Source organism: Castor canadensis, chromosome 1 (genome assembly GCF_047511655.1).
Source record: "Castor canadensis chromosome 1, mCasCan1.hap1v2, whole genome shotgun sequence".
In the NCBI taxonomy this organism is placed as follows: domain Eukaryota; kingdom Metazoa; phylum Chordata; class Mammalia; order Rodentia; family Castoridae; genus Castor; species Castor canadensis.
In genome coordinates, this window is record NC_133386.1 from 94,854,686 (window position 1) to 94,868,121 (window position 13,436).

The 13,436-nt window shown below is 36.4% G+C and overlaps 1 protein-coding gene across 1 annotated transcript in view; it reads left to right on the top strand.

Moving 5' to 3' along the window:
- The first annotated feature begins 554 nt into the window (after positions 1 to 554).
- The window catches only part of Col9a1 (collagen type IX alpha 1 chain), an 84,223-nt gene continuing 71,341 nt past the window's right edge, over positions 555 to 13,436 (top strand). Inside the window, exons 1-2 of the mRNA XM_074080412.1 lie at positions 555 to 681; positions 12,562 to 12,958. Coding sequence (XP_073936513.1) covers positions 12,617 to 12,958 — 342 coding nt within the window. The 5' untranslated portion in view covers positions 555 to 681; positions 12,562 to 12,616. The remainder of the gene's footprint in view (positions 682 to 12,561; positions 12,959 to 13,436) is intronic.

The window sequence follows — 13,436 nt, forward strand, 5'->3', positions numbered from 1 at the left end:
TTCAAGGAATATTTTCTAGCCCAAACCACCAGAAATTTCCAAATAGGTTTGTGACTTTGTGCCATTCAGGACACTGGGCAGCTTTGGTTCCAAAGGAACAAGTTCCTACCCTCAAAAGGAACATTTTTCTTAGCACAAATCATTAAAGCAACTTTGTGCCTTTCATACCTTCCAGAATGAGTTGAAGATGGATGAATTATGAACATTGAGGCATAGAGTAAAGCTAAAAACACTACTATGTAGGCAAGCTTGTATAACATTGTACTTTAAACAGTAGCTCAGTTATTAGTATTATTAGTGGTATATCTGCCATCTTTGTAGTGAACAAAGTTGGATGACATGCTATCATTTTTGCAGGATTCCCTATCAATTCAAACTCTAATGATGGAAATGAACTCTGTCCCAAGATCAGGATTGGCCAAGATGACTTGCCAGGCAAGTAGCAATGTATCATATTTGAAACAAGTTGTCCCCCAAATGAGAAAGCTGTAGAAAGGAATAAAGTCAATCTCATTTTCAACTTTTCATTTTGTTTTCCCTTTCTGTAGGGTTTGACCTGATCTCTCAGTTCCAGGTAGATAAAGCAGCATCTAGAAGAACTATCCAGAGAGTGGTGGGATCAACTGCATTACAAGTGGCTTACAAATTGGGAAATAACGTAGACTTCAGGATTCCAACCAGGTAATCTATCAAAAATATTTTATCTAATAATCTTCAAATGTGTTTTTAAAATGGACAGCTATGCTCTGCTAGAGAATTTTCTCATGCTTAGCACTTCCTGGATCATGATTTTATTTAAAGATGAAGGAATTTATTCATCTGTCCAGCGTTAGTTCCTGAATACTGCTCTTCATATTTTCAGTATGTAATTTATTTTCTATTCCAGGAAAAAAAATCTTTGAGACTATTATGCATTGATCCAGGACATGTTCTTATTACCTCGCTTTCTGTTTTTCTATAATTTGTCTGGTTTTGACTGAAAGGACCCTCTGTGAGAAGTGCCAGACATGAAGCATAAATTTAACTAAGAGCCACACAGTGGTTAGAGGCTCACAATGGTGCTGTTCAAGTGCCTTGGTGCTGAAATAGAGTCACGTATGGAGTGCTTAGCTCCCAGCATACACCAAACTAGCAAAACTAAAATAATTATATCAGAAACAATGGTAGTGATAATAGCAGTGATAAATCTTCCATTTCATTGGTGTCCTTTTCTGGAATTAAGCCTTCATGCCATTATGTGAATAGGCTTCAGTGATTTAGTTCTTATATTACCAATATACCCTATTTGTGATGATTATGATTAGTATATGTTTTAATGCATTGCAAAAATAGAATTAAAATTCCTTTAATAGATGAACAAGAAAATTAGGACTTGGATGGACATAAGTAAGAAAGATAAATGACTAATTACAACAATAAAAGAATATCTAAATGGTTATAAATGAAAAATTTCCTCAGGTTAGAAGAGTCTGATATAATATAGTGCCAGACTGCAATCAGACATTCATATTTTGAACATGCCATATTGTATAATACAATAGTGTACTCTATAAGCTTTTTATTATTTACTAATTAATATTAATCTCAACTTCCTCACAGCCCCATGAGATAGGGACATTATTGTCCTTATTTAATGGAGGAGGAAAAGTTAATACAGTTGTGTAAATGAGTTAAGGGTTGGTCCTACTGGGAGGCTGGAAACCCAGCAGTGTGGATTCACATCTTGCGCTTCTAACCACTACTCTATGTTGAGCCTGGAAAACCATTCACATTAGGAATGATTAAGGGTGTATGTTCTTTTCATGCTCAGAGTGCTGGTTGTATTCTTTTTTTATTGTTTATTCATTTATTCATATGTGTATACATTGTTTGGGCCATCTCTCCCTCCTACACCCTTGCTTCTAGGCAGAACCTGTTCCACCCTCTTCTCCAATTTTGTTGAAGAGAAGACATAAGCAATAATAAGAAAGACAAAGCGTTTTTGCTAGTTGAGATAAGAATAGCTATACAGAGAGATTCCTAGCATTGCTTCCATGCACATGTGTATTACAACCTGAATTGATTCATCTCTACCAGACCTCTTCACTACTTCCCTGGTCACCTTCCTATAGTGACCTCTGTCAGCTTAAGATTACTTTATTCACTCCTCTACAGTGGGCATATCAAACACTTTCAAGTTTTAGGTTTCCTTCCCTTTCCCTATTCCTCCTGTATGTGTTCTCCCCTTAGTGTTTGACCCATGTCCAACAATATTACTGCATTTGTTTTAGGTCTAAAGTCTGCATATGAGGGAGAACATTTGATTTTTGGTCTTCTGAACCTGGCTAACTTCACTTAAGATAATGTTCTCCAGTTCTATCCACTGACTTGTGAATGACAAAATTTCATTCTTCTTTGTGGCTGAGTAAAATTCCATTGTGTATAAATACCACATTTTCTTAATCCATTTGTTGGTAGTGATGCATCTTGGCTATTTCTATAACTTGGCTATTGTGAATAGCGCTGCAATAAACATGGGTGTGCAGGTGTCTATGGAGTAACCCAAGTTGCATTCCTTTGGGTATATCCCTAGGAGTGGGATTGCTGGATCATATGGCAGATCTATGTTTAGTTTTTTAAGAAGCTTCCATGTTGTTTCCCAAAGTGCATGTACTAGCTTTCATTCCCACCAGCGGTGTATGAAGATTCCTTTTTCCCTGCATCCTCGCCAGCATTTGCTGTTGGTGGTGTTTTTGATGATAACTATTCTAACAGGAGTGAGGTGGAATCTTAGTGTGGCTTTGATTTGCATTTCCTTTATGGCCAGGGATGGTGAGCATTTTTTCATGTGTTTTTTGTTCATTTGGATTTCTTCCTTTGAAAAAATTCTGTTTGGTTCAGTTGTCCACTTCTTTATTGGTTCATTGATTTTAGGAGAGTTTAGTTTTTTGAGCTCTCTGTATATTCTGGTTATCAGAACTTTGTCTGATGTACAGACAACAAATATTTTCTCCCAGTCCGTGGGTGGTCTCTCCAGTTTAAAGACCATTTCTTTTGTTGTGCAGAAGATTTTAATTTCATGTAGTCCCATTTGTCCAACCTTTCTCTTAGTTGCTGGGCTGCTGGAGTTCTACTGAGGAAGTCCTTGCCTACACCTATTGCTTCCAGAGTATTCTCTGCTTTTTCCTGTACAAACTTCAAAGTTTCTGGACTGATATTAAGGTCCTTAATCCACTTTGAGTTGATATTAGTACAGGATGATAGACATGGATCTAGTTTCAGTTTTCTGCAGGCAGATATCCACTCTTCCCGGCAACATTTGTTGAAGAGGCTGTCTACTCTCCATCTTATGTTTTTGGCACCTTTGTCAAAAATAAGGTGGGCATAGCTGTGTGGATTCATATCCAGGTCCTCTATTCTGTTCTACTGGTCTTCATATCTGTTTTTATGCCAGTACCATGCTGTTTTTATTGCTATTGCTTTGTAATATAGTTTGAAATCAGGTATTGTGATACCTCCAGCATTGCTCTTTTTGCTGAGTATTGCCTTGGCTACTCACTGTCTCTTGTGTTTCCAAATGAACTTTAGGGTAGATTTTTCAATCTCTGTGATGAATGTCATTGGGATTTTCATGGGAATTACATTAAACTTGTAGATTGCTTTTGATAGCATAGCCATTTTTTACTATGTTGATTCTACCGATCCATGAACATGGGAGATTTTTCCACCTTCTAGAGTCTTCTTCAGTCTCTTCAGAGATTTGTAGTTTTCATTGTAGAGGTCATTCACATCCTTTGTTAAGTTTGCTCCTAGGTATTGATTTTTTTTGAGGCTATTGTAAATGAAATTGTTTTCATATATTCTTTCTCAATTTGTTCATTGTTGGTGTATAGAAAAGCTAATGATTTTTGTAAGTTGATTTTGTATCCTGCCACTTTGCTGTAGCTCTTCATGGTGTCTAAGAGTTTTTTGGGTCTTTGAGATATAAGGTTATGTCATCTGCAAATAGGGATACTTTCACAGTTTCTTTACCTATTTGTATTCCTTTTATTTCTTCTTCTTGCCTAATTGCTCTGGCTAGAAATTCCAGTTCTATGTTGAATAGGAGTGGGGAGAGTGGGCATCCTTGTCTCGTTCCTGATTTTAGGGGAAATGGTTTCAGTTTTTCACCGTTAAGTATGATATTGGCTGTAGGTTTGTCCTATATAGCTTTTAGAATGTTGAGGTACATTCCTTCTATTGCTTGTTTTCTTAGAGCTTTTATCATGCAGTGGTGTTGGATCTTGTTGAAGGCTTTTTCTGCATCTATTGAGATGATCAAGTGGTTTTTGTCTTTGCTTCTATTAATGTGCTATATTACATTTATTGATTTGCATATGTTGAACCACCCCTGCATCCTTGGGATGAAGCTGACTTGATCATGGTGAATGATCTTTTTTTCTTTTTTTGTTTATTTTTATTTTTATTTTTTTTCCTTTTTCTTTTATTATTCATATGTGCATACAAGGCTTGGTTCATTTCTCCCCCCTGCCCCCACCCCCTCCCTTACCACCCACTCCGCCCCCTCCCTCTCCCCCACCTCAATACCCAGCAGAAACTATTTTGCCCTTATTTCTAATTTTGTTGTAGAGAGAGTATAAGCAATAACAGGAAGGGACAAGGGTTTTTGCTGGTTGAGATAAGGATAGCTATACAGGGCATTGACTCACATTGATTTCCTGTGCGTGGGTGTTACCTTCTAGGTTAATTCTTTTTGGTCTAACCTTTTCTCTAGTACCCGCTCCCCTTTTCCTATTGGCCTCAGTTGCTTTTAAGGTATCTGCTTTAGTTTGTCTGTGTTAAGGGCAACAAATGCTAGCTAGTTTTTTAGGTGTCTTACCTATCCTCACCCCTCCCTTGTGTGCTCTCGCTTTTATCATGGCTCATAGTCCAATCCCCTTGTTGTGTTTGCCCTTGATCTAATGTCCACATATGAGGGAGAACATACGATTTTTGGTCTTTTGGGCCAGGCTAACCTCACTCAGAATGATGTTCTCCAATTCCATCCATTTACCAGTGAATGATAACATTTTGTTTTCTTCATGGCTGCATGAAATTCCATTGTGTATAGATACCACATTTTCTTAATCCAGTGAATGATCTTTTTGATGTGTTGTTGGATTTGGTTTGCCATTATTTTATTGAGGACTTTTGCATTGATGTTCATTAAGGAGATTGGCTTATAGTTCTCCTTTTTGGAGGTGTCTTTGTCTGGTTTTGGGATGAGTGTAATACTGGCTTCAAAGAATGAGTTAGGTAGTGTTCCTTCCCTTTCTATTTTGTGGAAAAGTTTAAGGAGAGTTGGTATTAGTTCTTTAAAAGTCTGATAGAATTCAGCAGAAAATCCATCAGGTCCTGGACTTTTATTTTTTGGGAGACTCTTTATTGCTGCTTCAATTTCATTTTGTGGTATAGATCTATTTAGGTGGTTAATATCCTCTTGGTTCAGTTTTGGATGGTCCTAAGTATCTAGAAATTTGTCCAATCTTCAAGATTTTCAAATATATTCAAAAATAGGTTCTCAAAGTAGTCTTTGATGAATCCCTGGATTTCTGTGGTTTTTGTTGTTATTTTCCCTTTTGCATTTCTGATTTTACTGATTTGGCTTTTTTCTCTTCTCATTTTAGTCAGATTTGCCAGGGGTTTGTCAATCCTGTTTATGTTTTCAACTTTTTGTTTTGTTGTTGCTTTGTATGGTTTTTTTTGGTTTCTATTTCATTAATTTTGGCCCTTATTTTTAATATTTTCTCCTTCAGCTTAATTTGAGTTTTACTTGCTCTTGGTTTTTTAGGAGTTTGAGATGTAGCATTAGGTCATTTATTTGAGATCTTTCTGTCCTTTTAATATATGTACTCATGGCTATAAACTTTCCTCTTAGGACTGCCTTTGCTGTGTCCCATAGGTTTGATAGGTTGTGTTTTCATTTTCATTAACTTCCAGGAACGTCTTAATTTCCTCTTTTATTTCATCAATGACCCACTGATCATTGAGCAATGTGTTGTTCAGCTTCCAATTGTTTGTGTAATTTCTGCTGTTGTTTTTGTTGTTGAGTTCTAGTTTTAATGCATTGTGATCAGATAGAATGCATGGGATTATTTCTATTTTCTTATATTTGCTGAGGCTTGCTTTGTGCCCTAAGATATCATCAATTTTGGAGAAAGTTCCATGCTGAGAAGAATGTACACTGTGCGGAAGTTGGATGAGATATTCTGTAGACATCAGCTAGGTCCATTTGATCTATGGTGTGATTTAGTTCTAGAATTTTTTTGTTGATGTTTTGTTTAGATGACCTATCTATTGATGATAGGGAGTATTAAAGTCTCCTACTACTACCGTGTTGGAGTCTATATATGCTTTTAGGTGCTTCAGAGTATGTTTGATGAAATTGGGTGCACTGACATTAGGTGCATATAGGTTGATAATTGTTATTTCCTTCTAGTGTAGTTCCCTTTTTATTAGAATGAAATGTCCTTCTTTATCTCAGTTGCTCAATGTAAGTTTAAAGTCTACTTTGTCTGAGATAAGTATTGCTACCTCTGTCTGTTTTCGGGGGCCATTGACTTGGTAAATCTTTTAGCCTTTCACCCTGGTTGTATTCTTAAACTTCAAAAATTTAGTTTTTTTCTTTCTTAAATAAAGTAATGGTATAGCATAAGACTTCCCTTCCAAGTGCTGATCTAATTTTCTCTTCTATGATTTAAAGCAGAATCTGAACTGCCATTAACTCTAAGTTCATAGTTTGATCAACTTGAGGTCAGGTAGCCCCTCTATCTCCAGCTCATCTTTGTTGATTTTCTCTAAGTGCCTAGGTCATTACTAATATTGTACATAGGCCATAACCAATGTGTCACATTCACTACCTCTCTGACTTCTTGTCCCCACAAAGACAAAAAAAACCCTCTTCTTTTAACTATAAAACTTATTAAGAGGTGAGGAAAGAAGGAAGAAGAAATTAGAAGAAGGATTTAAGAGAAGGGTTATCCATGGTCCTGAATATGAAGTAAAATCTATTTTGGGGCAAGTTATTTTTTGACTTTTTTATTATTGTTGTACTGGGGGTACATGTATTTGGTAAATGTATTGTGACATTTACCAAAGTTCTTACAAGGCAAATTATTTAAGCTTGAGTTATTTCACTTTAAATTTAGAAATAATATAATAACTATGTCATAAAGTTGCTATTTTGAGCAAGCATTAATACATGGTGACAGGGCCTGGTCGTTGGTGGTGTCAGGCAATTATACAATTAGTGGTGGAGTGTGGTAGAAGGGGAGAGGGTGTGCAGGTGACACTGCACTCCTTAGTAGATCCTTTCTTTCTAAGCCGATTTCCAAGTTCTCATTCAAAAGGCAGGTGATGAGGAACATAGGAATTATTCTCAGAGAGCAGCTAACCTTGGTTGAAAGGGACCTTCCATACTGGAGAATGTAGGTTCTGAGACATCAAAATCAAACCACTAGCAGGATCTTTGTGGGAGGAAAAATACGGCATGTGGAACTAATATGACAGTCATAATTTATCTTTATTTACTTTTCATTATTTTTCTTAAAAACCAGAAGATGTAATTTTTTGCTGCTTTTTATCTTTTATTTTATGCATTATAGCTTCGTATTCTCAACTCCCACTTATAAACATGTTTGTTTGTCTTGAAGTCACACACCTTAGCTTTGTTTAGATTAAAACCACAAATATTTCAAGACCCAAAGACTATTTTTGAATCTTTTATTCAAATCTGTGTGGTTTTCCATTCAATGTATTCCATGAAGATTATATAATAAATAAATCATTTCTAGACACAGCTTCTTTTAAATTATGTATGATGTCAGGTTTATTTATTGATATGCATAATGTATATGTAAGAATAGAATCTCAGGTGTTCAAAAAAGACAATGGGCTGACTGATATTAAATTTGAAAGGCTTTTAAATGATCTTAAGCAAATACAAATATGTATATATTTTATTAATATGAGCAATAAAATGAATTTTCTTTTCTTAATATATTGACATACTATATTAGTCTAGGTTTTTTGTGGTACTAAGGTTTGAACTCAGGGCTTCATTCTTGCTAGGCAGGTGCTCTACCACTTGAACAACACCTTTGGTCCTTTATTTTTTTGCTGTTATTATTTTTGTCTTTTATTTTTTGAGATAGAGTCTTGCTTTTTGTCTAGACAGTACTGGACAGTGATCCTCTTATTTGTGCTTCCCCACACAGCTGAGATAACAGGTGTGGACCACCACACGCAGCTACTGGTGAAGGGGGCTTGCAAACTTTTTGCCTGGGCTGGCCTCAAAATGCAATGCTGTCAGTCTCAGCCTCCTAAGTGGCTAGGATTATGGGCTTGAGCCACATACCTGGCCTCCAAACTGAATATTTTTAAATGTACAGGCTAAAACCTCTTGTACACTTGACATACATAAAAGATATTTAATGAATTGAAAACTTTGCAGTAAGAGCAGCACAATTACCCATGATTGTTAAAAAGTGTGGACTGATAAAGTATTTCATCCAGTGCTATAAGCACAAAACAGTCATATGAGAAAAATAATAGGACTGGAGGTGTGGCTCAAACAGTAGAGTGCCTGCTTCGCAGGTGTGAATCCAAGTTCAAACTCCAGTCCCACCAAAAAAAAAAAAAAAAAAAGAAAGAAAAAGAAAATAATGAATTAAAGGAGTACTTAGGTGTTAAGCTACTCACATGAATAGTTTCTCATGTTTACCTTGGACAAAACAATGAAATCTTTTTGAGATAGTTGACACATCTTATTGATGGTTTTAAAAAATATTTGCAGAAAAAACTGAAACTAGATCCATGTTTATCACCCTGTACTAGTATCAACTCAAAATGGATCAAGGACTTAAATATCAGACCCCAAACTCTAAAGTTGGTACAGGAAAGAGCAGGAAACACTCTGGAAATAATAGGTATAGGAAAGGACTTTCTCAATACAACCCCAGCAGCCCAGCAACTAAGAGAAAGGATGGACAAATGGGGGTTCATAAAATTAAAAAGCTTCTGCCCAACAAAAGAAATGGTTTCTAAACTGAACAGACCACCCACAGAGTGGGAGAAAATATTTTCCAGCTATACATCAAAGTTCTGATAACCAGAACATACAGAGAACTCAAAAAACTAAACTCTCCTAAAATTAATGAACCAATAAAGAAATGGGCAACTGAACTAAACAGAACTTTCTCAAAAGAAGAAACTCAAATGGCCAAAAACCATTTGAAAACATGCTCACCATCTCTGGCCATAAAAGAAATGCAAATCAAAAGCACACTAAGATTCCGTCTCACCCCTGTTAGAATAGCCATCATCAAAAACACCACCAACAACAGGTGTTGGTGAGGATGTGGGGAAAAAGGAACCCTCATACACTGCTGGTGGGAATGCAAACTAGTACAACCACTCTGGAAAAACATTTGGAAGCTTCTTAAAAATCTAAACATAGATCTGCCATATGACCCAGTAATCCCACTCCTGGGGATATACCCAAAGGAATGTGACACAGGTTACTCCAGAGGCACCTGCACACCCATTATATTGCAGCACTATTCACATTGTGAATAGCCAAGTTATGGAAACAGTCAAGATGCCCTACTACTGATGAATGGATTAAGAAAATGTGGTATTTATACACAGTGGAATTCTACTAAGCCACGAAGAAGAATGAAATCTTATCATTTGCAAGTAAATGGATGGAACTGGAGAACATCATTCTTAGCAAGGTTAGCCAGGCTCAGAAGACCAAAAATCATGTTCTCCCTCATATACAAACTTTAGATCTAGGGCAAATACAGCAATGTGGTTGGACTTTGATCGCATGATAAGGTGAGAGCACACATGGGAGGTATGAGGATAGGTAAGAAACCAAAAAAACATGATAGTGTTTGATGTCCTCAATGCAAAGGAACTAATGCAGAAACTTTAAAGTGACAGAGGTCAATAGGAGAAGGGGATCAAGAACTAGAGAAAAGGTCAGTTCGAGAAGAATCAACTTAGAATGTAACACATTTGTACATGGAAGCAATGCGAGGAATCTCTCTGTATAGCTATCCTTATCTCAACTGGCAAAAATGCTTTGTCTTCCTTATTATTGTTTATACTTTCTCTCCAACAAAATTAGAGATAAGGGCAGAACAGATTCTGCCTGGAAGCAAGGTAGTGGGGGGGAGAGGGAAGGGGTGGGAGGAGAGGGAGGGGGAGAGGGTAGGGAGAAGAAATGGCCCAAACATTGTATGCACATATGAATAAATGAAAAAAATTTGCAGAAAAAATTAAAAGTTTTAAATGAAATCATATGATAAAGTTTTATAGTTAAATCCAAAGTAAAGATAAAAATCCTAACATACTAAGTAGTTTCATTTATTGCTAAATATCCTTGAAACTAAGGAATTTTCTAGTGTAGAATTTTAAAAAATTTTAGCATAAATTAATTGTAGAAAGGGATTTCATTGTGATATTTACAACATGTATATATTTTGAACAGATTCACCCTGTCTATATTTCTCTTTCTTTTTTATTTATTGTGGTACTGAGTGGGGGTACATTGTGGCATTTACAAAAGTTTTTACAATGTATCAAAGATGTCATACTTGAATTCACCCCCTCTACTATACTTCTTTACCCTCCCCCTCCCCATTCCTGGAATAGTTTCAACAGGTCTCACTTTTCCATTTTTATACATGTACACAGCATCTGCACCATTATTCACCCTCCCATACCCTTTCCCCACTTCCCCCTCACACACTGGTATAAACCCCCCATGCAGGACCTGTTCTTCCCTCTTCTTCTCCAATTTTGTAAAAGAATAAAAACTGACATTTTTGCTTGTTTAAGATAGCTACACAGGGAGTTTCCTTGTGGCACTTCCATGTATATATGTATTATAGCTTGAATTGGCTCATCTCTTCTATTTTTCTTCTTTCTACCTTAGTTCCTTTCTTATGGTGATTTCAACAGGTTTAAAAATTCTACACTCATTCTTGAGAGTACATCAACCATATTCACCTTCTTAACATCCTTCTTTTACCCTCCCCTCTTGTCCGTGATCTCCCCTTGATGTGAACTGTTTTTCACAATATTGCTTATATTTGTAAGAGTTCTATATTCTACATATGAGAGAAAATGTGTGGCCTTTGGCCTTCTAAACTGGCTAACTTCACTTAAGACGATGTTCTCCAGTTCCATTCATTTACCTGAAAATAATAAAATTTCATTCTTTTTTGTGGATGAGTAAAATCCCATTCTATATAAATACTACATTTTCTTAATCCAATATTTCTCTTTCTTAACCACTCTCTTTTCTCCCCCCTAATTTTTAATAGCTTTTGTAATAGCAGCAGCACACATGCTATTATAAAAACCTTGCATGTTTGTAAAAATGAAATCAGTATCCATTGAGGTCTTTCTTTCTCTTCTTTACTCTTCACAAGAAGGAAGCTACATAACAAGAGTTTGAACTAAAGGAAGGTTATTTGGAACTCTGGGTCCTAGTTCATAAATGTTTTCAGAAATGTTAAATCTTATATCAAGTAAACAAAATTCATTGGTGTTTAGTTTTCCAGCATTTCTTCCCTGCTTAGGATTTTTTTCTATGCTTAGAAGAAAGGTAGCTAACTTTCAAGTCCTTAAAAGATGATGTTTATATTTAATACTCCCTGAGTTTTAAAGTCTTCAGCTCTTAGTAGCCTCACTTCAGCAGAAAGTTCAGGTAGACATCTATGGTAGCCAGACATACTGGAGATGCCTGAGTGATACTACCTGTTTTTTGCTGCCATTTAAAGTACACAGGAAGTAGCAATAACACAGTGTTAGTTGGTTGGTTGAGGAAAAATTGGGTTGGAGTAGAGAAATAAGAATTAGTCGCCTTTCACTTGTCATACATCCAGTGACAAACAACCAGCTGCTACTTAAACACCATACTTTTAACTCCCTGAAAAATACAAACATCCTCAGTCTGATGAAACTTGTAAATAACATGCATAGTTACTGAATCTCAAAATGCTTATGTGGGGTGCAAAAACATAATTGTAAAGGAAAATACCCCTGCAATTATGGACATAACAAACAATCTTAATATGTTGCATAGAATAAAAAATTAAGTTCTACTTTAATTAAATAGTTTCAAGCAGTAGAGCTGATTTGGGTTCCACATGATCCCTTCTCTCACTTGTAAAAGAAATGTTGCCAAGGACTTTGCAAGAATGTGGTTTTTTTGACTGCTACAGAATTGCTGAATGGTAGCTCTTTGGGTAGCATAAATAGTAATATTGTTGGGAATATGTGGCACTGGCAACCTTCCTTAGCTATGAGGGAGGGGTTTTTAAAAATGTGTATTTTAAGATGGAGCATTAAGGTGCATGAGTGATTGAATGTCTGCGAAGGTCTTTATGCACTGTCATGAAAGAACAAATCCTGCGAGTTTTTTTTTTTCTGCACATCTAGAATCTTAAAAAAATCATGAAAAGGGGAAATGGTAAATATGTATGAGTATAGAAACAAGATTTATATTTACTATTTCTGAATTTTACTCAGGCATTTATATCCCAGTGGACTGCCCCAAGAATATTCCTTCTTAACTACGTTCCGGATGACAGGAAGCACACTTGAAAAGAGCTGGAGCATCTGGCAGATTCAGGACTCCTCCGGGAGGGAGCAAGTTGGCGTGAAGATTAACGGCCAAACAAAATCCGTTGCATTTTCATACAAGGGGCTGGATGGAAGTCTCCAAACTGCAGCCTTTTCAAACTTGCCTTCCTTGTTTGATTCCCGGTGGCATAAGATCATGATTGGTGTGGAAAAGACCAGTGCTACTCTTTTCATTGACTGCATCAAGATTGAATCCTTACCTATAAAGCCAAGAGGCCAAATTGATGTGGATGGCTTTGCTGTGCTGGGAAAACTTGAAGATAATTCTCAAGTTTCTGTTCCAGTAAGTATAAAATCACATGCACTGTAGAGAGAACAAAGCCAGATGGCTAAAACTCAAAACTTCAGACATCTTAGTTAGGATGTCTTACACAATAGTTACTTACTTATTCAAAAAACCTTCAGTGCCAATATTTAAAAACATATTAGCATATTATAGTTGTACCAGGAGTACATTGTAACGTTTACAAAAGTACTTACAATATATCGTAGTTTCACCCCTTCCATGTTTCTCTTTTATCCCCTTCCACACTCACCCCTTCTTGGAACAGTTTCAGGAGGTCTCATTGTTCTATTTTCATACTTACATACTTCACCAAGTTCACCCTCCTTCACCCGTTTCTTATGCTCTCCCCTCCCACTGCTACCAGTCTTTGGACAGGACTTGTTTTATCTTCCTGTCCTTCATTTTTTTAAAAAAAAGACATTCTTGCTTGTTTATGATGGTTATACCAGGAGCTTCAGCACCAATTTTGAGGGTA